Here is a 23,960-nt window from a genome sequence, read left to right as displayed (position 1 = left end):
ATTTTTTCCCCAATTTGTTTTAAATGTGCTACTTACTAACTTCATGGAGTGCCCCCTAATCCTTGTTTTATCTGAAATAGTAAATAACTGGTTCACATTTACCCATTCTAGTCCTTTTGTGATTTTGTAGACCTCCATTGTATCCCCCTCAGCTCTTTCTTCTTCAGGCTGAACAACCCTAATCTCTTTAGCCTTTCCTCATATGGGAACCTTTCCATCCCCTTTATCATTTTGGTCGCCCTTCTCTATACCTTCTCTAGTGCATCTATATCTTTTTTGAGATGCGGTGACTAGAATTGAACACAGTACTCAAGGAGCAGTCTCACAATGGAAGCGATACAGAGGCATTATGATATTCTCCGTTTTCTTTACCATTCCCTTCGTAATAATTCTATACATTTTGTTTGTTTTTTTGGCCATCACAGCACACTGAGCCAATGATTTCAATGTATTGTCTACTATGACACCTGGAATTTTTTCCTGAGTGGCAATTCCTAACATAAAACCTAACATCGTGTACTACAGCAAGGATTATTTTTTCCTATATGCATCACCTTGCACTTGTCCACATTAAATTTGGATGCCCAATCTTCTAGTGTCACAAGGTCCTCCTGCAATGTATCAGTATCTGCCTGTGATTTAACTAAATAATTTTGTGTCTGCAGATTTGATCACCTTATTTGTCGTTCCCCTTTCCAGATCATTTATAAATATATAGATCCCTATACAGAAAATCATTCTAGCAGAATACTTCAACTCATTCACAGATGCAGGACACAGACAGAACCTCACCAAATAACAGAATGGACGGTCATAAAGTATAAATAGAAACATGCGGACAAAATTGAACTGGAAACCGCAACAAGCCAGACAAGCATTACAACAATGGAAAAACAGAAACATCACTATTCCTAATAAAACCTCAAATAATAAAACACAATATATAAATTATAATACTAATAAAAAGAATATTTCAAAACAGATGATGAATAGTGCATTCAATAATCAAAAACTAAAAGTTTAAACAATTTCCCTAATACCTATCAAATATTTTAAAATAGCAGACACAAGAAATACCATTCAATAATTAAAAACAATAACGGATTTTTAACAATTCTCCTACTCTCCATACCTAGGAACTTTTGATTTCAGGCACCCTGAGATTGTGGATTAGTCAAAGGTGGTGATGTGCACAAACTTTCTCCTCCATATACAGACACTCTATAATATATATGTGCTCACTCACAAATGGTCCCTGACAGTCATACATGCTGACTCACTGACTTGCTCACACACATACACTTACTGAGTCACACATATGCTCTCGCGCTCACCAACTTATGTTGGGTTTGTGGCATAATGTGGACTTGTGGTCAAAGTGGTGATGACTCCTCCCACGGGGAGGGGCCCCGTGAGGAACCACAACGATAGGGTAGACTCAATAACAAGCAGACACAGAGGAAAGGAAGCTTTATTATCCTGCTGTGATGAAGATAATACTTGTCCAAGGACCGGACAATGCTGTAGTCCAGCGATATCACAGTAAGGCTCCAGATAGTCTCAGTTGTAATGTAGTTCATGATCTCACCCAGAAATAGCAAAGGTCCAGTACTGTTCCGCAGCACGGGATAGGCCGAGAACCTGAAGGGTGGAGCGAGGAGAGCTCGGAGCATTAGTAGTACTCACTGGGTAGCAGAAATGATGACTTCCTTCAGTAGTCGAGTGAAGAGAAGGACCCGTGATCCGAGGTGCAGGATACCTAGAGCAGGATAGGCCCTTGAGGAGCAAATACCTAGGAGCACCGAGGGTACCTGGAATAAAGCAGACAAAACCCCTGAGGGGCGGGTGTCCTGAAGGTTAGGCTGAATAACCCCGGAGGGCAAGTAGAAGCGAGGGGGCCCCCTGAGGAGTGGGTACCCAGAGCTTCAGTAGGTAGCGAAATACCCCGGAGGGTAGTGAGGAATCCAAGCGAGCAGCTTAGAAGCGGTCAGAGTAGCAAAACCAAAGTCCTTGCTAACTCGTTGTATTGGAGTGGGGCGGAGGTTTAAATACCCAGAGGTACTGATGTCATGCGGTGGGGCCCCCCCCGAGGTTCCCGCCATGACGTGCTTAAGAAAGTGGGCAGCGTGCGTGCGCACGCGCGCGCGCCCGCCCTAGGAGACCTCAGGAAGAAGCATGGCGGACGGGGACGCCCACGCTGGCTCGGAGACGCAGAGGGGTTCGGCAAACAGCAGCGGAGGCAGCCATCTTCCCAAAGGAGGAGGAGAAAAATAAAAGAGAGGTGAGGCAGAGCAGTCGCAGTTGTCTGCGACCGACGGACGCAACAACTTACACATATCCTCTGTCTCTCATACTCACATACTGACTCATTTTATCTCTCACTCATACACACTCGCTCTTACTTGTTCACTGACGCGTGCTGTCATGCTCACAGTCACACATACTCACTGACGCGTGCTTTCTCACATGTACTCACTGACCACATACGCTGTCACTCTCGCTCAAAAACACACATTCACTGACTCAGGTCATTTCTCTCACTCTTCCCTCTGAATAAATAAAAAAAAATTCAGTTTTTACTTACATTGGTGGTGTGGAAAGGGGCAGGTTGGAAGGCCTCGATGCTAGTTTGGTTTTGGTTTTTTTTTTTAAATTACTTTTTGCTGTGGCCCAAATTGAGCCCAGCGGTTGAGACCAGGGTTGGAGTTGAGCCAGCATTGAAAGGCCTGCTCACTGCTTCCCGTCGGCTGCCAGCAGAAGCTTGAGAAGGGGAGAAGCCAGGAACACGGTGAAGGTGGAAGAAACAGGTGCATGGAGCCGCTGCTGTGCCGGTAAAAAAACAAATAAATAAAATAAACAGAAGGCAGAGAGTCTCCCACTGGCGTTGGTCGTACCAGCTTCACAGGCACGAGGCTGCAGCAACCAACACAAACCATGTGATCCTCCCGACCAGCCTTCCCGGGCATGCCCTACACCCCAATCGGCCAATCTGTCTCTGTACTGCTGCTCTTTCTGCCCGCAGGGAGTGGGGACTCTGCAGTCTTATTGACAGAGCTGCACGTGGATGGTCCTGAAGGCAGGGTGAGGCAGTCACAGATTGAGTATTTTGAGGGTCAGTTTTTGCCGCCTGAGGCTGCCGCCTCAGCCTGCCTCATGATAGAACCTTCCCTGGCACCGTTGCAAGTTCCCTCTGGCACAGTTTGGCTTCCTGGTCCAGATAAGTTCCTACCCCAGTTAAAGGACACTTTGTTTTCGTTTTATCTTACCAATATTTCTTGATAGTCTTTCCTTTTTCTTCCTTCAGGCTTCCTGAGGCCCTTGAGGGAGAATCTCTGCCCATCTCCTGCTACTCCACCCCTGTAACCCTGGGAGAGGATCACAGTCCTTTGTCCTTTGTCTGTCCACTCCCTCTGGAGCAGTCCCAGACCCAGGAGGGTCAGGGGGTTTATAACCTACGCCATAGGGGATGTATCCCCACTTTTCTCTGCCTGCTGTGCCTTCCCTGAGGGGGAGCGGTTCACTTGAAATACAGCACACCATCTCCCATTCACTCTGTGGCATAGGGTGCCACAGAGAGCTCCAATGAAAGACATATTTTCTACCATGACTAGCGATTTGATACCAAATATTAAAAAAATAATAATTCTTGCAGTAAATGTATTTTTGATTGAATGCTTTTGTGTGTGTATGTTGTTGTTTATTTTCGGGTGGACAGTGGTGGAGGAGGAGCAGGGCTAAATGTCTTACAGGATATTGATTCTTTAAATATTTTTCACTCCAAAGAATGCAGTATAAGAGAATGCTTGTCCACATGGGGGAACCTCAGTGTAAAAACAGGAAATCATAAGGGGGATCATCACGTTATTACATACGGACATGAAACAAATATAAGCAGAAACGGAGACGCGTTCTCAGTGACTGCGCAGTAATAGCACCCTCCCGGGAATTTCCCTGGGTGAATGGCAATGTGGTGTGCAGTGAAGAATTAATGAAATTCCCTCTTTAAACACCTCTAATATCCTCTCTCCAGATGGAGCCGACCGTGGATCTGCAGGCCCCACCCCCTGGTTTAGAACAGGAGTATCGCACCCTTCTCACCCAGGACGCCGTCCGCTTTTTAGCACAGCTCGCCTCCACTTTCGATAAAGACGTCGACGAGGTAAGTGTGTTTAAACACACACAGGTCGATCCAGTATCGTCCGCTCGAGGATTGCCCGTCTGTAACGTGCTCGTAGCGCACAATTCGGGCGCGCAAGGCAATTCGGCGATACAGTCTCCAGTTTCACGCGTCCGTATCGCTTCTGAAAACAGACGCATAACCCTTTCCGCACCCGGCATGTAAATGAACGAAAAAGCTGTATAATGAAGGAATTAGCTATTCCCCTGCGATACTGTAACGGGCGCTGATATTATCTCCTCCGTAACCCGCTGTTCTGCCGCGGCCTTAACCTGCTAGTTTACCGCCTCCCCCTAGTAGGAGTTAGTGTAGTGTAGTGTAAAAACATTGCTTACCCGCCCTGGTCCCGTCCGGTCTCCTGCAGCCCCGTCCGGACCGGACGGGGCTGCAGGAGACCGGACGGGACCAGGGCAAAAAAAAACAAACGAAAAAGTAGCAAGGCTCGGGCCTGCTACGGTAAGTATAAAAAGTGTAAAAAACAAAAAACCTGTGTGTTATATAAAAAAATAAAACAATTTTAAATACCTGTCGGAGGGCCGTGGGTCCAGGCGGCCGGTGGGCGGCGGGCAGCCATCAGCGGCATCCGGTAGTCCCTTCTCCCTTCCTCCCTCCCTCCCCTGCCTGGATGAGCGCCAAAATCGCACGGGCGGGTCAGCAGCGGGGGGGGGGGGGGGGGGGGGCGGCAGCAGGATCCGGGAGCGGCGGGTAGGCAGCAGCGGGGTCCGGGGGGGTAGCGGCAGCGGGGTCCGGGGGTGGCAGCGAGATCCGGGGAGCCAGCAGCGGCAGCATGTTCGATCGAGCAGGCAGGTAGGTGGCAAAGTAAAGATGGCCGCCTGCACGGGAAAATCGTGCAATTGGCCGCTGAAGACGTGACGTCACGACGTTTGGCGTCACGGGGTGTGACGTCACGTCTTCAGCGGCCAATTGCACGATTTTCCCGTGCAGGCGGCCATCTTTACTTTGCCACCTACCTGCCTGCTCGATCGAACACGCTGCCGCTGCTGGCTCCCCGGATCTCGCTGCCACCCCCGGACCCCGCTGCTGCCTACCCGCCGCCCCCGGATCCTGCTGCCGCCCCCCCCCCCCCCCCGCTGCCGACCCGCCCGTGCGATTTTGGCGCTCATCCAGGCAGGGGAGGGAGGGAGGAAGGGAGAAGGGACTACCGGATGCCGCTGATGGCTGCCCGCCGCCCACCGGCCGCCTGGACCCACGGCCCTCCGACAGGTATTTAAAATTGTTTTTTTTTTTTATATAACACACAGGTTTTTTGTTTTTTACACTTTTTAAACTTTTTTACACTTCCTGGTGCCTGTCATTTCAAATGTCATTTGAAATGACAGGTACCAGCGCACCCAGGTTACTGTATAGGCGCTGTTACAGCGCCTATACAGTAAAATGGGTTGCGCGGGCATAACCCTTCCCTAACGCTTCACAGCCGCGGCATGCATTTGCATGCGATTAGAGGAGAGTATCGGGGAGTTAGTGAAGAGAACTGTGCGTGCGGGGAGGAAGGGTGCGCCTGACACTACCTCACTGTTTTTACCGCGGCCTTACTGGATCGAGCCGACAGAGCGCTGCTTGTGCTCTTGTCCCCTGTGCCTCAGAGATAAATCAGGGGTAGCTTGGGGGGAGGGACAGGACGGGGCGGGATGTGTTTGTTAGCACTAGGACGGACAATGACAGCGAGCTGGTCAGCAATGTGACAGGTTTAGTAGCAATGTGCATCAGGCAGGTCTGTTCACTTTCTAAAACCAAGCACTCTCAGGCCGATACAGTACAGTGCGCTCCGGCAGAGCACACTGTTAACCCGTGTTTGGACGCGCGTTTTCGACCCGCTAGCTTTACCCCTTATTCAGTAAGGGGTAATAGCGCGTTGAAAATGCGCATCCAACCCCCCCGAAACTAATAGCGCCCACAACATGCAAATGCATGTTAATGGCCCTATTAGTTATTCCCGCGCGATTCAATAAGTAAAATGTGCAGCCAAGCTGCACAATTTACTTTCAGAAATTAGCGCCTACCCAAAGGTAAGCGTTAATTTCTGCCGGCACCGGGAAAGTGTACAGAAAAACAGTAAAAACTGCTTTTCTGTATATCCTCCAACTTAATATCATGGCGATATTAAGTTGGAGGTCCCAAAAGTAGAAAATAATTAAAAATTTTAAAAATTTTAAATCAGCTCACGGGTTGAAAACCGGATGCTCAATTTTGCCGGCGTCCGGTTTCCGAACCCGTGGCTGTCAGCGGGTTTGAGAACCGACGCTGGTAAAATTGAGCGTCAGCTGTCAAACTCGCTCCTGTCAAAAAAGAGGCGCTAGAGACGCGCTAGTGTCCCTAGCACCTCTTTTTACCGCGGGCCCTCATTTGAATACCACCAGGAGAATCTGTTACTGGACTCTCTGAGGCAAGAGAACTAAGGAACACACACCCTTTACACTACTGCAAAGTATTTATTTATTTATTTATAACTTTTTTTTATACCGAAGTTCAGGTAACAGAATTACTTATCACTCCGGTTTACATTATAACAAGTAGAAAACAATGACAACATATGTCTTACAATGAACAAGGGAGTGAACAACTTGGATAATATAACATAACTAGGAACAGTAGCAGTATGCACTATTAGAGCGAGACTAGCACATGGGGAGGGAGGTTTGCTAATGGGGGGGGAGGGGGAAGGAAGGTTGTTCGTGGAGGGGGGAGGAGGGAGAAATTTCTTATTGATGAGTAAAAACATGAGCATAGGTTCTGGACGTCAACAGTTTGAAAACAGTCTATGGGAGCTGTGGAAGACTAAGTAAGTTAAGGGAATGCTTGTTCATGGCAGCAGGGCTGCTCATGGCAGTACATGGCTCATGGCTCATGGCAGTACATGGCAGCTCATGGCAGTACATGGCTCATGGCAGTACATGAGTACATGCTCATGGCTCATGGCAGTACTGCTCATGGCAGTACCCAAAGAATGTAATATTCTTTCTCTATATATTTAGAACTAAGGTTAACTGTACAATAATAAAATAAGGTAATATATGAGACGGAATATAAGCAGGCAATATGTGCATAGATATGTGAGATAGGGGCTGAAAATTGGGGTTATATAGGGGAACAATGAACTTGATGTGAATTTACAATTGTATTCAGGACGCTAAAACGTCAGCCATCAATGTTTCAAGCAGCAAGCTGATTTTGACTATTTATGATGATGTTACGTTCACCAATTGTAGAAACTGCCTGCGACCTGCATCATTCACCCCCGATGCCTCTGGCTCCACTGCCCAACACTGACCACCTCCATGAGTGGTCGAGAATGCTGCCACACTGCTCTCAGGCTGGTTTCCCCTAGGCATGCATATGCCTGATCTACAGCATCTTAAAGGGCCTGTGGTAGGACAAGCCCATGTGGTGCCCTCTGATGACATCACTGGCTCTCCCTATTTAAGCGGGCCCAGAACAGTCCTACAATTCATCAGCAGCAGGTCTCCTACTACTAGTAGTGTGTGTTGCTCCTGCATTCCTGATTGCCCCGCATTCCTGTGCCTTGACTTCTCCAGCTTTGCCTTATCCAGCCTGTCTTTTCTAGCATGTTTTGTCTGGCCTGTCTTGTTCAGCCTCATCCCCTTCTCCTTGACTCAACCAGTACCTTTATGTGTCTTTGTCCATTTTGGCCTGATCTCCTGGTACTGACCTCTTGCTTGAACCTGACTATGTTTGCCTGCTGCCTGGATCTGACCTTTGCTTTGGACCTGACCTCCTGCTTGGATCTGACCTCGTTTACCTGCTTCCTGCTCCAATCCTTGGCCTGTAACAGTATCTCCAGCTTGCTGCCTGTCCTGACCTTGGCATGCCTTTGAACTCTTGCTCTCTCCTCCACCCTAGGGACCCGCCTAAGTCTTGCCAGCTGCCAGAACCCAAGGGCTCAACCTGTGGGGAAAGGCGGCTGGTACAGATGACGTTCCAGACTGTCCTGCTACAGTATGTGTTCGCCATCTGCTGATGTAGGCATCATAGGTTTGCCTATGAGGCTGCGTCAATTACGCCACAGCAGAAAGGGCTCACTTCCACGCCAATCATTACAGTTTGGTGAGGTCATGAGTTCAGTAGACTCTTCCCAGTCCTCCACCATTGCCGGGTTAGCCAACCAGTTAAAATAGCAGCAAGACGAATTGAATGTTATGGCTGATTATTTTCAGGGCATGGCTGTCCATTCACAATTCCTGTTCTTGCTCTGGCACCTCCGGTACGGCCTATCTCCACACTTCACTTGCCTTCACTTCCAAGGTATGATGGAGATCCAGTTAAAGGTTTCTTTTTTTTTTACATATTTTTATTGAATTTTACAGAAAATTCAAAGGTAAACAACATGTAACATTTATCATGGTAACACATCCATGTACATCATTTTGGCTCCATAGGGCAACCAGTGAACAGAAACCAGTCGTATGAGTAACATGCAAAATCAAGGAAAGATACAATGCAATAATAAAATTAAAATAAAATACAATAATTGCGGATGCGATAGATACACTAGATATGGAGGTCAGTCAGATAGTCTTGTGTACCATTTGAATCTTCTCCCCTTTTTTTCCGTTCCCTTCCCCCCCCATCCCCCCCCCCCCCAAAGACGTCCCTGTAGTCTACAATTACAACATACAACAGCATGTATTCTCTCGTCATATATCCCGTACAGCCAACACCCAGAGTGTATAAATAAATGCAAATACATGAAGTTAGATAGAAGTATGGTAAGATATGGTAAGTTGTGCCTTCCACTACAAACCCACCGATCACTCAAGTTTAGGAAATATGGGCTCGCAGGCTACCAATGTGTTGGACTACTTCCTTAGGTTGGTGCTGCAGATAAGCAGACCAGATTTCCAAGGTATCCTTTCGTTTCTGGGCATTTAATGTTTGTGCAGTCATATGCTCAAATGTGGCTATCTGTAAAAGCTTCCTATGCCAGTGCAGAAGGCTTGGAGGATCCGCAGAGATCCAATGACTGACAATTATGTGTTTGGCGACAATACCCGCCTTAACGATAAATGTTAAATGTGGGTGTGGTAAAGGAAGGTGAGCATTGTTGGTGAGACCAAACATCCATAACATTGGGTCAATAGTTAAAGGTTTCTTGAATGAATGCCAGGTGCAGTTTGAATTTCAGGCACCCTTGTTATCATCTAATTGGGTCAAAGTGACTTACATTCTGTCTTTGTTGAGTGGTTCTTCCCTGGCAAGGGCTTCACCCCTTTGGGAGAGAGATGACCCACTCCTAAGGGATTTGAATTGCTTCCTGCGTGAATTCCATCTGATTTCGATAAGCCTTGGTGCTTGACTTCCATGGTGTCTGAACTTCTGCAAATCAGACTGAGCTCCTAGTCCGTGGGGGAGTACGTGTTACACTTCCACACCCTAGCCTCTGAACCCCAGTGGAGCAATAATAGTTTAATCGCAATCTTCAGGCAAGGGCTCTCGGAGCACATTAAGTATGAGCTGGATGCCCGGGATTTGCTGATACGTTGGAGGGCTTAATCAGCACAGCCATACATCTGGACCTGAAGTTCCAAGAAAGGGTGTATGAGAAAGGCTCGGCTCATCACCCTATTCACCTCACCCCAGGTTTCCAGCGATCAATGGCTTCTCACGCACTTCCAAAGCCAGAACCGGCACCAGTGGAAGCAATGCAAGTTGATCATCTTAAGCTGTCTGCAGAGGTGCCGTAATCTCAACCTGTGCCTATATTGTGCCGCATTAGGGCACTTCACTAATCACTACCCTACCAAGCTGGGAAACTCTAGGACCGGCCATCCTAGGTCAACTATGTACCTCTCCACAAATTCTAGCACCTGTACGTCTCTCATTTGGGGACACCTATTTGGACACTCAGGTCTTCCTAGAAACCAGCACAGGAGGCAGCTTCATTCACGAGTCCTTGGTGCTGCTTCACTATGGGATTCCGACCATTCCATTAGACTCTGCACTTACAATCTTATCCGTCTATGGAGAACCTCTTCCTGGACTTGTTACCAGGGCTATGCAGACCACCTACATGGAAAACAGATCAGTCTCAATGTGCTGCCCAAAACGGTGAATGCAGTCATCATGGGCCTACTTTGGTTTATGCTACATCATCTCCATATTGACTGGGGTTTTCTGTAGGTCGCCAGATGGAGCCCCTGCTGCCATGAAAAATGTTTTGCCAAGGTATTCCCTGTCATGCACTCACTTGGACACTCACCCCAGAGCTACCAGGCCTGAAACCGCAGTATGCTGATGTCTTTAGCAAACAGCAAGCAGAGGTCCTGTCACCACATTGCTCCTATGACTGCCCTATAGACTTGGTTCCAGGAAAAATACCTTCCAGGGGTAGAGTCTACCTTCTCTCAGTGCCTGAAACCAAGGCTATGTCCAAATATATCAAAGAAAATCTGGACAGAGTTTATTCGCCCTTCTTAATCACCTGCGGGGCCAACTTTTTTGTCTTGGGGAAAATGGTTAGTTCCCTATGCCTTTGCATTGACTTTCGTGGGCTTAACACTAATACCAAGAAGAACCGATATCCTCTCCTGCTGATCACCAAAATTTTTGACTGTCTCTGAGGGGCATACAATCTGATTAGGATCCGTGAGGGAGATGAATGGAAGACCACTTTTAATACCAGATGGACACTATGAATATCTGGAGATGCCTTGTGGATTATGCAATGCCCTGCCATCTTTCAGTTTATGGTTAATGAGATTTTACGGGACCTGCTATACTCCCATGTGGTGGTATATCTGGACAATATCTTAATGTTTTCAAAGTCCCTGCAAGAACACCAAGGTCATGTGAAGCAAGTTCTCCAGAGGCTCCGCGAGCATCACCTATCTGCAAATTAGAAAAATGTACTTTTGAACAGCAGGAGCTTCCATTCCTCAGGTACAACATTTCACGACAAGGCCTACGCATGGATCTGAAGAAACTGAAGCCATCCTAGTATGGCCCCAGCCCGTGGACCTCAAAGCCTTACAGCGCTTCCTTGGGTTTGCAAACTTTTAACAGCAATTCATTCATGGTTATTCTATGTTGGCCACATCGCTCACCACTCTTATGAAGAAGGGGTCAGATTCCATGAACTAGACAAACAACACCATTCAGGCATTTCAGCATCTCAAGGAGAAATTCACCCATGATACTTGCCTGCACAATCCAGATCCTTCTAAGGCATTCATACTGGAGGTAGATGCTTCTACCCTTGGGATAGGGGCTGTCCTCTTACAACACAACAACCATGGAATGCTCGTGACCTGCTCTTACTTCTCTAAAAAATATACTCTCACAGAGAGAAATACACTGTTAGAGATCGCGTGCTGCTAGCAGTAAAGCTAGCATTAGAAGAATGGTAACATCTGTTAGAAGAGGCCAGACACACTGTGACTATTTACATAGACCACAAATATCTGAAATACCTGATACAAGCACAACAACTGAACCTGAGGCAAGCCCGCTGGTCCTTATTCTTCAACCAGTTTAACTTCGAACTGCGATATCAACCAGTGGAAAAAACTGACAGGCAGATGTCCTTTCACGTTCCGTTGACCCTGAAAGTTCCCTAGAGCCTTTACATCATATCATCAATCCTGCAAGAATTGTGGTTGCTGCCGCAGTAATAGTGTCTCCTGGTAAGACTGTCGTTCCTCAGCGGTTACATCAGAAAGTCTTTCACTGGGCTCAAGACTCTCGTTTGGCGGGGCATCCAGGCATGACCTGAACCCTGGAGTTAATTTTCCGTCAGTACTGGTGACCTCACATGAAGACTGATGTGAAAAGATATATAGAGTCCTGCCCTACATGTGCTATGAATAAGAGTTCTCGAGTTTGACCTTGGGGGATGTTACAGCTGCTGCCAGCCCCCAAGAAACCCTGGACCCACTTGGCCACTGACTTTGTCACTGACCTTCTCCTCTCAATTGGCAACCCCACTTTTTGGGTGGTGGTGTTGGATCGCTTTTCTGAGATGGCCCATTTGATGCCTCTCCCTGGGCTTTCTTCGGTGCCTAACTGCCAATCTTTTCATCCACCATATCTTTCTGTTGTATGGCCTCCCTCTCCACATTCTCTTGGATTGGACAGTACAGTTTATAGCCCACTTCTGGACAAGCCTGTGTAAGAAGTTTGGCATTATCTTGGAATTTACTTCAGCTTATCACCTCCAGAGCAATGGGCAAACTGAATGCAAGAATCAGAGTCTCAGGGCTTTCCTAAGAGCATATATAAATCAATGCCAGGACAACTGGGCATCCTTACTCCTGTGGGCGGAGTTATGCCACAGTTATCACGTGAGCAGCTTGACCGTTTCCTCACCTTTCTATGTAGTATTCGGCCATCATCCTCATTCACCTAAGCCTGTCCCGGTCTCCGTCGCCTGTCCTACAGACAGCTTAATGGGGTTCGAACTCCAGAATCTCTGGCAGAGAACCCACCATCTCCTGGAACAAGTGGCAAAATGTTCTAAAAGGCAGGAGGACAAGAAATGGTGCCTGGCACCGTCAATCCAAACTGGGAACCTGGTTTGGCTGAGTAACAAAAATCTGTGCCTTCACTGAATTTGCCCCAAGATTTGTGGGGCCATTTCCCATTGTGCGGCAAGTGGGGCCAGTAGCCTACAAATTTACCTGTGTCTTCCCTGCTGAAATCAGCAATCTTATCTTGACCGTCCAGACCACCCCCTCAAATCCACCAAAGTCACAGCAGAGGAGGACACCCAGTATGAGGTTGAGGAAATCCTGGACTCCCGAAAGGTTAGGAACCAAATCCAGTACCTCATCCCTTGGAAAAATTTTGGTCCTGAAGTGAACTCTTGGGAACCTGCTTCAAACCTCCAAGCCCCCCAGTTATATTGGAACTTCCACCAACGGTTACACAGAAAGCCAAGCCAGGAGGTCTGGGGAAGGGGTTTTGGAGAGGAGTACTCTTGCATTCGCCGGTCACAGGATCCACCAGCGACCGGCATCACTCATGCCTGATGCTGCCAGCTCCACTGTGTGTCCTACCCACCACCCGACACTGACCACCACCATGAGCAACCAAGAAAGTTGCCACACTGCTCTTAGGCTGGCTTCTCCTAGGTGTACACACGCCTAATCTGTTATGGAATCTCAATTTAGTGGACCCTTGGGCCGACCTGCAAGAGACTGGGAAAGGTATTCAATGTCTCTGGTGCACCGCAGGCCGGGAGGCAGATGTTCAGGCAGGACGTAGAGGTGTTCTTCACCCTTGGAAGCCAAAGCCCCCCCGGGAGGAGCCCGGCTGCTGGGACTTAGGCGAGTTGATGATCTTGAGACTGGAACGGGCAGGCTGATGAGCAGGACTGAGAACTGGAACCAGACTAGAACAGTAGACAGGAACTGTAGCAAGACTCGGATACTGGAACCAGGCAGGAACTGTAGCAAGACTCGGGTACTGGAACCAGGCAGGAACTGTAGCAAGACTCGGGTACTGGAACCAGGCAAGAACTGTAGCAAGGCTCGGGTACTGGAACCAGGCAGGAACTGAGGCAGGCAAGCAGGAACCAAGCAGGTGCTGTAGCAGGCAAGCAGGAACGAAGCGAGTTCCAAAGGTAGCTCACTCCGGGGCACGGAGCAACAGGGAACCGGATGGTAAGCCCATTGCAAGGCGAAGACTGAGTGTCCGCGGCCGGCTTATCAAGACCGCGGTCTCTGATGTCAGGAACTGGGCGGAGTCCCCACTGGCGGGAAACGGCCTAGAAAAGCGCCCAAGTGGCGCGCACACCTAAAGGCAGGACGTCCATGGGAGGCTTCCCGGTGGCGCGGCCCTCGCGGGGACGCCGCCGAACAGGCCGCGAACTAGGCCAACAGAAGCGGGAACAGGTCCAGGAACACGGAGGTAAGGGTCTGGTTGCGGCGCTCGCAGCCAGAACCGTAACACAATTGACGGCCTCTTAAAGGGTCCACGACGGGAAAAAACCCGGCGGCACATTCTGATGACATCACTGGCTTTCCCTACTTAAACAGGCCTTAGCTAGAGGTGCATGTTGCTCCTGTGATCCTGATTGCCCTGCGTTCCTGTGCCTTGCTTTGTTCAGCCTCGTCCCCTTCTCCTTGTCTTGTCCAGTAATTTCATTTGTCTTCATCCAATTCAGCCTGATCTCCTTGTATTGACCTCTTGCTTGGATCTGATCACATTTGGCTGCTGCATGGACCTGACCCTTGCTTTGGACCTGAATACATTTGCCAGCTGCCTAGACCTGACCCTTGCTTGGACCTGACCATGTTTGCCCGCTGCCTGCCCCAACTCTTGGCCTGTCTCTGTATCTCCAGCTGGCTGCCTGTCCTGACCCTGGCGTACCCTTGGACTTTCTCTCTCTCCTCCACCCTAGAAACACGGCCAAGTCCTGCCGGTCGCCAGAACCCAAGGGCTCAACCTGCAGGGGAGGCGTCTGGTGTAGGTGAAGCTCCATACTGTACCATTATAGGGCTTTGTCCACTGCTGGTGTAGGCCTCGTAGGTTCGCCTATGAGGTTGCATCAACTATTCCGCAGCACAAAGGGCTCGCTTCCACGCCAATCACTATGATGGTTCACCAGGTTTTTATTTTTACAATTTAGTAATATTTGCCTAATATACAGTTGGATTGGATATGTTTGCTACATTGATATTTTCCATCAGGCTGTGTTATTTATATTAGTACTATAAAGTTTTATCGACAGGCCCTTGTGTTGTTACACATCTTCCTGCACTTCTCTTTGGAAAAGAAAAATACCCCATCATACATGTTGACTTTCCTACTGAAAACCACATTTATTGATACAGCAAAAATGTATTTATAAACGAAAGGTTAACACATGCCAAGTGTTGGCAAACATTTGTTGTACACTTTGCCATATACAGTATAAGCCACAATGAACATAAGAACATAAGACCTGCCATACTGGGTCAGACCAAGGGTCCATCAAGCCCAGCATCCTGTTTCCAACAGAGGCCAATCCAGGTCACAAGTACCTGGCAGGATCCCAAATGGTGTTAGTGTCTCTAATGAGGGGGCGCTCCCAAGGTCCTAAAATGTCATGGATGTGATGCTCATTATTGTACTTGATTTGGTTTGTCAGCCCCATGGCCACTGCTGGCATTCAGAGTCTTGAACCACAGTAGTGATCGGTACTGCTTAAGAGTCTGGTCAAAAGATAAAACTAAAGCACATGGACAGCACTTTAGCAATAAAATGGGATGTTAACAAGGGAGAAACTGTAAGCAGACAAAAATGTCAATCTGCATGAGTATAGTGAGACTAAACAGCTTGAAGGTGCAGTTCTGTTATAATTAATGTCAACGTTTTTCTAACATAGACAATTTTTTTACCTCGCCCTTCTGCTTTGACTTTTTTATTTTTCTCAGTTGTCATGAAAATGGTAATTTAGGAAATCAATGTGAAAGGCCGAACACAAGCTGCTTGTTTTAATTTGTTTGCAGATCCTCTGGAAGCGCACTGCTCGAAAAGTCCGGCTAGACCTGACTAATGGTTATCCCGGCTATTCGCCCAACACGGCCCACATTCGCAGGGACGAGAGCTGGAAAGTGCAGCCGGTCCCGCACCGACTGCAGAACAGACACGTGGACATAGGGGACACGGCGCCGGCCCAGACAGAGCGTTTCCTCCGCGCTCTGAGGTCTGCAGCCCAGGGCATACAGGTAGCAATGCGCCGTATAGTGTAAGATGAAATCCCGCTGCTTCTCTGGACAGGAGGCTCGAACCTGGAGCTCATGTGGAGCAATGCACAGTGCTGACACCAAGCCACTAGAGCAAATCAAAAACAGCGCTTTAATTAAAAAAACAAAAACAGTTCAATGCTAATTATCTACTGCAGAAAGTCTATTCCATGCCAATGTGGTTTAACTTGATGGCATTGCTCAGTGACATCATTCAGACAAAGTGTGGGACTGGATTCATAAAAATTCATAATTACAGTTACAACAACCTGTGAATTTCTTACTTTGAATGCGCTGGTCAAACCTTTCAGGAAAAAAGAGCAATATCCCTAAAGCAGTTCTTTCCTCTGGCCGCATTACTGTATTGCGATGGTGATCTGGATTAGATAGCGACTCCCTGCAGAGGTTGTAGAGGCACAAGGTAGCCATAGCTCTCGTGATCTTGCTTTGAAATTGTGCAGTCCACAGGGAAAACTCATGCTTTGAGTGCATGCCCCAGCATGCTGGGGCTTCTCACCTGCCTCGGTGGCTCACTGTTTGCTTCAATTCTCCAACTCGCTCTCTCAGTTCTGTTCGTTCCAATGTGTGCAGGTGGATTTTGATGATGGAAATTGTCCGACTTTTTCTAATCAAATAAGGGGCATCTACAACGTCTACCAAGCTGTTCACAACAAGATCCCAGGTAATATCAAATGGAAGGACGCTTAGATATTTAATATTCAGGCTAGAGAAGTTTTGTACATATTAGTTCAATCAATGTTGCAAGTGATGCATTATTTTCTTTGTCTTTTGTGCTAGATACTCCTCATATATCAAAAGCGCCCATCCTTATGCTCAGACCAAGAGCCTGGAACATGGTAGAGCACAATATGATGGTATTTCCTCTCTTATTGCACTAATTTGTATTATTATAAACAGGTAGAAAAGGCTTTTGGCTAAGATGAAAGATGAGATCTGATCCATGAGCTGAGGACATCTTCTTGGCCATTTGGCTGAGGTTAAGGCTCTATAAACCCAGTCAATCTTTTCCCCTTTTTTTCGTTTTATCATTTAAGGCACATTTAATCAAATTCGCTATAAGAATTGTCACCAATGGTTTCTAAAGGTTTAAATTGTTTAATTTGTTACTAGTATTCTATGTAATGCTCGCAAGCACTATTATATTGTTCCATGTTCTTTGTTCCATGTAATGCTATTTGGCAAGATGAATTGTTTTACTGTAAACCGGTTTGATTTGCATCCAATGCAAGAAGATCGGTATATTAAAAAAAAACAAAAAATAAATAAATAAATAAATATAATATGTGGGGGTTAGTGCCCTACCGCCCCACCCCCTCCCCCCACCACCTCTAGGAACATGAAACATTTTGGATCCTTGCAATAGTGGGAATATTAAATCTGCTGTAACAAAAATACAAATAAATAGTACTCATTTTATGATTTCTAAAGTGCCACCTGTCCTGAGAGTATATCTGTCCTGACACCTAAGAACACAATGAATTCATATGACATTGAGCCTCTTCAAACAGCATCTACTTCCAAAATGAACATGACAAAGTTGTAATGGTTTTGCCTGCTGTGCAGTCTTCCCTCCACCAGGAGTCCTCAGCGAGCCTTGCTCACTACCTTGCCTGTTACCACCTTGCTGATTACACTGCACCCAAGTCTCAGCCCTACTTAACCCAACCCGCCAGTGCCTCAGCGCCACTTCATTGAGTCACCTCAGCTCTCTGACCTGCTGTTCTGCCTTGCCTAGCCTTGTGGCCTTTGGGCTTCCTGCCTTGCCTAGCCTTGTGACTTCAGGGCCTACTGCTTTGCCTTCTGGCCTATCCAGGCCTTCTGTCTTGTGGCCCACCCAGGCCTCCTGCCTTGCCTTGTGGCCTCTCTTAGCCTCTCATCTTGCTCTGTGGCCTCTCTTGGTCTCTTGCCTTGCTCCGGGCCCTTCCAGGCCTTTTTGACGTGTTTCTGCGGCCTCTCAGGCCTCCCTGCCTTGCTCTGAACTCTCTTGGGCTTTTCTGTCTTACGTTACGACCTCCGGGCCTACTAGGATTGCCTTGCCCAGACTTATGTCCTGTTGGGTTTTCTTGTTCCCTGATACCTGTCTAGTCTAGTCCTGGCCTTGTCTATTTATTTATTTATTTATTTGTTTGTTTGTTTGTTTGTTTATTAAAGGCTTTTATATACCGACTTTCTTGATACAAATCAAATCAACTCGGTTTACATCGAACTAAGCAGTAACTATAACCAACCAATCAACAAGAGACAATTTAAAAGGAGCATAAAGTTACATTATAACAAGGATGCCTTAACTGGGAGTAGGAAAAAAGAGAGGGAGAACGAAGATAAAGTAATATATACAATAGAGTATGGGAGGGAGGCAAGGAGCTGACCTCATGATAACTTGTAAGTGTGATTTAGCGTTTGTTTATTTACATAAGTGATGGAACAATTCTAAGTCAAGCTGTTGGGCTAGTGGCGGGGAAGGCTCGGCAGAACAGCCATGTCTTTACAGTCTAGTACATTCCTGTCCTTGTCCCGCCCAGTCCAGTTCCTTGTCTGTTCCCCAGGCCTTACTCTTCTCCTTTGCCTCAGATCCAGCCCAGGCAGTCCCTGTATCCAGGTCTCAAACTGTGCCTGCCCTCAGCTTCTAACCTGCCTTGCCTTGTCCAGTCTGCCGTGCCTCATCCAGCCTATACCTGACCTCAGCTCCCAGCTTGTGCCCTGATGTTCCACAGAAGACAAGTGTTACCAGCCCCCAGAACCCCAAGGGCTCGACCTGTGAGAAAGCGGGGTTGGTTAGGCAGAAGACCAGCTGCAGTCCTGTCCTGCAGCCCCGTACCACCTCTGGGTGGGGTGCTGTCTGTCTCCAGCCTGCCAGTCCATGAGATTCGCTACGGGATCTGTCATTAAGCTTCTTCTTTGAATCCCTGACAGGTGAATGGAAGGGAGATCCCGGGGCCCCTCTTCGATTATGGATTGCTGGTATTCCACACTGGGAAAGCTCTGTACGAAAACGAAAGCGGTCCTTTCTTTTATCTTTCAAAGGTAATAACTGACTGGTAAATCTGCTGCCCGGTGCACAACATTGCTCATCAGTGCTGCGTTCAGGGACTGGAAGGAAAGGAGCAGCTGTTAGAGAGTAGATGTATGCCAAGCAGATCACTTAAAGGAAACTTGCAGTCTCTTCCAATCTATCGAGCGCATTTATGAGAATGTAGATATATCAACAGAACCGCTTAAAGATGCAGATCTCGTAAAAAGATGCAATTACTTAACACTAGCAGGATACCAATTAAAAAAAACATTTTTAGAATAGACAAGCATACCCTACGTGTGACAAATGCTTAAATCTACTACATCCTTTCCATACAAACTCATGCAATAAAACAAATCCAAACTTAGGACTTATACTTTCACTCCCCAGGCTATTTCAGACACCCCAAAACTAACTGCTTTGCTATTGGTGTGCGAACTTGAACCCAGCCCCTGCACTGCTGGTGCCTAAGTCCTCAGAGAAGTCCAAACTGAGTCCCTCTGGTGCTGGTCCTTGATTTTTCTTGGAGATGCCTAAACCTGACCCCTGAGCTATCTTGGAGATGCTGAAATTCAGCCTCTTTATTGCTGGTCCTTGGATTATCTCAGAGACATTCATACCTAGCCCTTGAACTCTCTAAAAGACATCCAAAATTAGCCTCTGCGCTGCTGGTCCTCAGCCTATCTCTGAGACACTCAAATGTAGACCCTGCACTGCTGGATCCTCAGTTATCATAGAGACCTACCTACTCTGTATTGTTGGTCCACAAGCTGCTGTATCTCCGAGAAGCCCAGACTTAGAACTCTTTATTAATTTATTTTATTTATTTGGATTTATTACCTGCCTGAGGTGAGGTTATTAGAGCGATAACATACAAAGGGAGACAAGTCAAATAGCAGCTTGATATTTCTAGTCTACACCCCAGTCTGACTCCTGAGTTATTCCATCTGTCTATCTATCTATATAATCTATCTATCTATAGTCCATGTACTGTTGGTGCCCAAGCTACTCTATCTCTGAGACACCCAAACTAGACTGGCTCCTGAGTTATCTCAAAGATATATATACAGTGTGGGGCCCAACATTCAAAGATATCTGGTTATCTAAGTTATCCGGATAACTCATAAGGGATATTGAGCAGCACAGCTATGCTGCTCAATATAACCAGATACGTTCTAGTTAGCTGGATACGTTATATCTGGGTAACTTTAGACCTGCTATTAACCGGATAAGCTGAATATAGGCCTTTATCTGCTTAAGATTTATTTATTTAATAACTTTTATATACCGACGAACGTTGGGAACATCTCGTCGGTTTACATAGAACAGAACTTAGCAACAGGCTTTACAATTATTGCATAATTACATAAGGAACATTAAGAACATACAAATAACAGATTAGATTATACAAGTAGAAATTAGCAAAGTGGGATACGTGAATGTGGTTATCTAAACGGGGGGGGGGGGGGGGGGGCGGGGGAGATTCTGATATATAGGAGGGCATCCACAATTATGTGAAACAATTTTTATTAAGAAAATCGAACATACGTTACAGAGGACCGGGGTATGCCAACAGCGCACCCCCTGATCCCACAAGGAAGGATGAAATACTCAAGAACATTTATAATTTTCTCCCACACCCTTCCATTCCCCCCACCCCCCCATCAGCTAAACTAGTCCGACAATTCTCAAGTTATGAACCAAAAAGGAAAAGGGAGTGACACATTACCCTTCTAGGTCCCCCCAATCCGAGTAAGAACTTCAATTGCAGGAAACCCCCCCCCCCCCCAAATCCCTCAGTACCCCATACGCGTCAGTGCGTAGCTAGGAGTCCACGAGTAGGTTAGCTCACAGTCTCAATGTCCGGTCAACAATTCAAGACCAGGCTGCGCGCTCGATGCGGTAAAGCTTGTATGTAGTCATGCCAGGTCTGAAGAAATGACTCATGTTTCCAGGGAGAGGCTTTAGACGTCAGGGATTCCATCTGCAGCAAGCGATGAAGGTGGGAGCGCCAAGTCCAATAAGAAGGTCCCGTTGTCTCTTTCCAGGTTAATAAGATCATCTTTTTCCCCACAGTAAACGCCTTCCGTAGAAACCACCGCCGACCCTGGCTTCTAATAGGTGGACAGGGAATGCAATCAAACAATACCATGTAAGGTGAAGGAGCCAAATTGACTCCCAGCAATCGCCCTAAATACCCCACCAGCTTCCCCCAAAATAACTGAATCACCGGACATGCCCAAAATACGTGTGTAAATGTTCCTTGAGCACACTGACATCTAGGGCAGGCCGCTGTGGGCACTAAACCTGCATGGTGAGCAATCTGCGGGGTAATATACGCCCTGTACAGCAACTTCAGCTGCATTTCTCTGTAGTACATATTACTCGTGATTCTGGTCAGGGTGCGCATACTAGATTTGAATACTCCTAGAGGAACCTGCAACCCACCTTCCCGATTCCATCTCCCCACCGCCATTGGGAAAGCATCACCCTCTAAACTTCGGAGTAGGGCCTGATAGTAACAAGACATAGAGGGTCCATGAGGTTGGCTCAACTGAAAGAACTGGTCAACAGTGTGAAAATGCTGCAAGGATTTGTATGTGGCCGGGATCGCCCTCCAATAATGCCGGAGCTGCAGAAACCCAAAGAAATGCTTGTTCGCAAGCCCATATCGTTCCTGAAAGTCCACAAAAGAAAGGGGTTCCCCCGTCTCCTCCAGTATGTGGCCCAATAACGTAACGCCAGCCCCTGCCCAGTGTTCGAACCCTTTACTTTGCGTCCCCGGGAGGAAGTCAGGATTGCCTACAATAGGTGCCAAAAGGGCACAGTATGCCGGGATACGCAACTGCTTAGTTACCACTTGCCAGGCATAACGCAAGGGAGCTATAAGCGGGTCCTGCCCCACTGTCCCCGCCAGCTGTCTTTTCGGGCACATAAGCACATAATGCAAATCCAGGGGCGCCACCAAAGTTTGGTCCGCTAATAAAACTATGGAGGCGGATGTCCCCACAATCCAGTCGCGGACGACGCGAAGGTTCGCGGCCACTACATATCTAAGTAAATCAGGGACACCCATCCCCCCCGATCCCCACTTCAACTTCAGCCATTTCAATTGAATTTGGGCTTTCCCGCCCTTCCACAAAAAGATGCGCAGCAGCTTATCAAAAGTCCCCAAGTCTTTCCGGGTAATCAAAAAGGGAAAATTCTGAAGTACATATAGCCATTTGGGCAGAATAATCAATTTAAACAAATTAATACGTCCCCCCAGAGAAAGCGGGAGATCATGCCACAGGGCCAATTTCTCGCGCGTCACACTAAACAAACGATCAATATTCAGGGAGTAAAATTTGTACGAATCGGTGGACATAAGAATCCCTAGATATCTGAACGAAGCCCCAGCCGAATGTAGGGGAAATACCCCAGCCCAGTTCTCTATCAACGTATCAGGAAAGCCCAAGGCCTCGGACTTATTCCAGTTAATATGCAACCCGGAGAACTCCCCAAATTCGTGAAATAGGTCCAAAAGAACTGGAAGTGAGCGCTCCGGAGAGGTAAGAAAAACCAAAATATCATCCGCAAAGGCTGCATATTTATAAATCTCCTTGTGCCGATGAAAATAGAACTGCACTCCTCGGATGGTAGGTGTGGCCTGCAGCGCTAAAAGGAGGGGTTCCAACATTAGTAAAAACAAAAGAGGGGACAATGGACACCCCTGCCGAGTACCACGCATTATGGGGAAAGGGGCTGACAATGCCCCATTCACTGTTATCTGCGCTTGAGGGGTGGTGTAGAGCAAATGAAGGGCCTGCAGGAAGTACCCCTGAAAGCCCATATCTTCCAAAACCTGGAACAAAACCCCCCACTCGACCCTATCAAAGGCTTTTTCAGCGTCCAGGCTGACCACTAAAAAGGGGAGGTCCGTCCGCCGACACAAGGCCATGGCTGCCGCCACCCATCGAATATTGCTCATAGCATGCCGCCGTTTAACAAACCCCACCTGATTGGGCCGAATTAGCAGGGGCAGTAACGTTCCCAAGCGGTCCGCCAGGATTTTAGCAAGCAGTTTATGATCAACATTTAATAGGGAAATGGGACGATATCCTGCCGGGTCCAACCCATCTTTCCCGGGTTTGGGAATAAGGGTCACATAAGCTAAGTTACCATGTACGGGAAACGAGCCGCTCTCAATCAACCTGGAAAACACCCCCGGAAGTAGAGTGGCAAGCGGTTCGACCAAACAAGCATAGAACTCCGCACTAAATCCATCAGGCCCTGGCGCTTTTAATTTCTTGGCCTTGTGAATAGCTGTTCTGACCTCACTCTGTTGAATAGGTTCATTGAGCCACCTTTGTTGGGCCAAGGTAATCGAAGGAAGATCCAGCTTGGATAAAAAGTCTCCCCACTTATCCTTGTCCCAATTACCAGAGTTATAGAGCGTGGCAAAATAATCCTGGAAAGTACTAAGAATGTCGGGAGTATTATTAACTATCTGCCCCCCTGGTGACCTTAATGCAGGGATATGTCTCGACTTCCCCGCCGACTTTACCAGATTAGCCAACATTCTTCCAGACTTATTCCCATACTGATACAGTTTGAAGCGATAGTAAAGTATACTCTTAGTGGCCCTCTGATGCAGCAACGAATTAATGGCTGTTTGTAAAGAAGAAAACAGGTCATGCCGCTGCGCCGAGGGTGCAGCCAGCCAAGCTCTCTTAGCCTTCTGGAGTTGGGCCGAGAGCAAGACTATTCGCTTATCCAGAGACTTCCGCCAGTGAGCCACATAAGAAATAATATCTCCTCTCAATACTGTTTTGGCAGTGTTCCAGAATAAGACTGGATCACCCACGTGTTGCGCGTTGAAATCGGCATAGTCTGCCCATCTGCCTTGTAGAAATGTCTGAAAAGCAGTGTCATCCGCCAAAAAATAGGGATACCACCAGCGTCGCTCCTGGGGACTGCCTGGACTAGCCCTCAGCTCCAACCAAATCGGAGCATGATCTGAGATCAATACATCTCCGATCTCCGCGGCTGCCACCCTAGAAAAATA

At 47.4% G+C, this 23,960-nt stretch overlaps 1 protein-coding gene across 1 annotated transcript in view; it reads left to right on the top strand.

Moving 5' to 3' along the window:
• LOC115087848 (malate synthase-like) overlaps window positions 1-23,960 on the top strand; it is an 87,670-nt gene that overhangs the window by 3,829 nt on the left and 59,881 nt on the right. Inside the window, exons 2-6 of the mRNA XM_029595534.1 lie at window positions 4,031-4,159; window positions 15,643-15,861; window positions 16,471-16,561; window positions 16,678-16,754; window positions 18,814-18,924. Coding sequence (XP_029451394.1) covers window positions 4,031-4,159; window positions 15,643-15,861; window positions 16,471-16,561; window positions 16,678-16,754; window positions 18,814-18,924 — 627 coding nt within the window. The remainder of the gene's footprint in view (window positions 1-4,030; window positions 4,160-15,642; window positions 15,862-16,470; window positions 16,562-16,677; window positions 16,755-18,813; window positions 18,925-23,960) is intronic.

The sequence above is a fragment of the Rhinatrema bivittatum genome, chromosome 1, assembly GCF_901001135.1.
Source record: "Rhinatrema bivittatum chromosome 1, aRhiBiv1.1, whole genome shotgun sequence".
Classification (NCBI taxonomy): domain Eukaryota; kingdom Metazoa; phylum Chordata; class Amphibia; order Gymnophiona; family Rhinatrematidae; genus Rhinatrema; species Rhinatrema bivittatum.
Note: the sequence above shows the minus strand (reverse complement) of the source record. Positions and strands in the feature narration are given on the sequence as shown.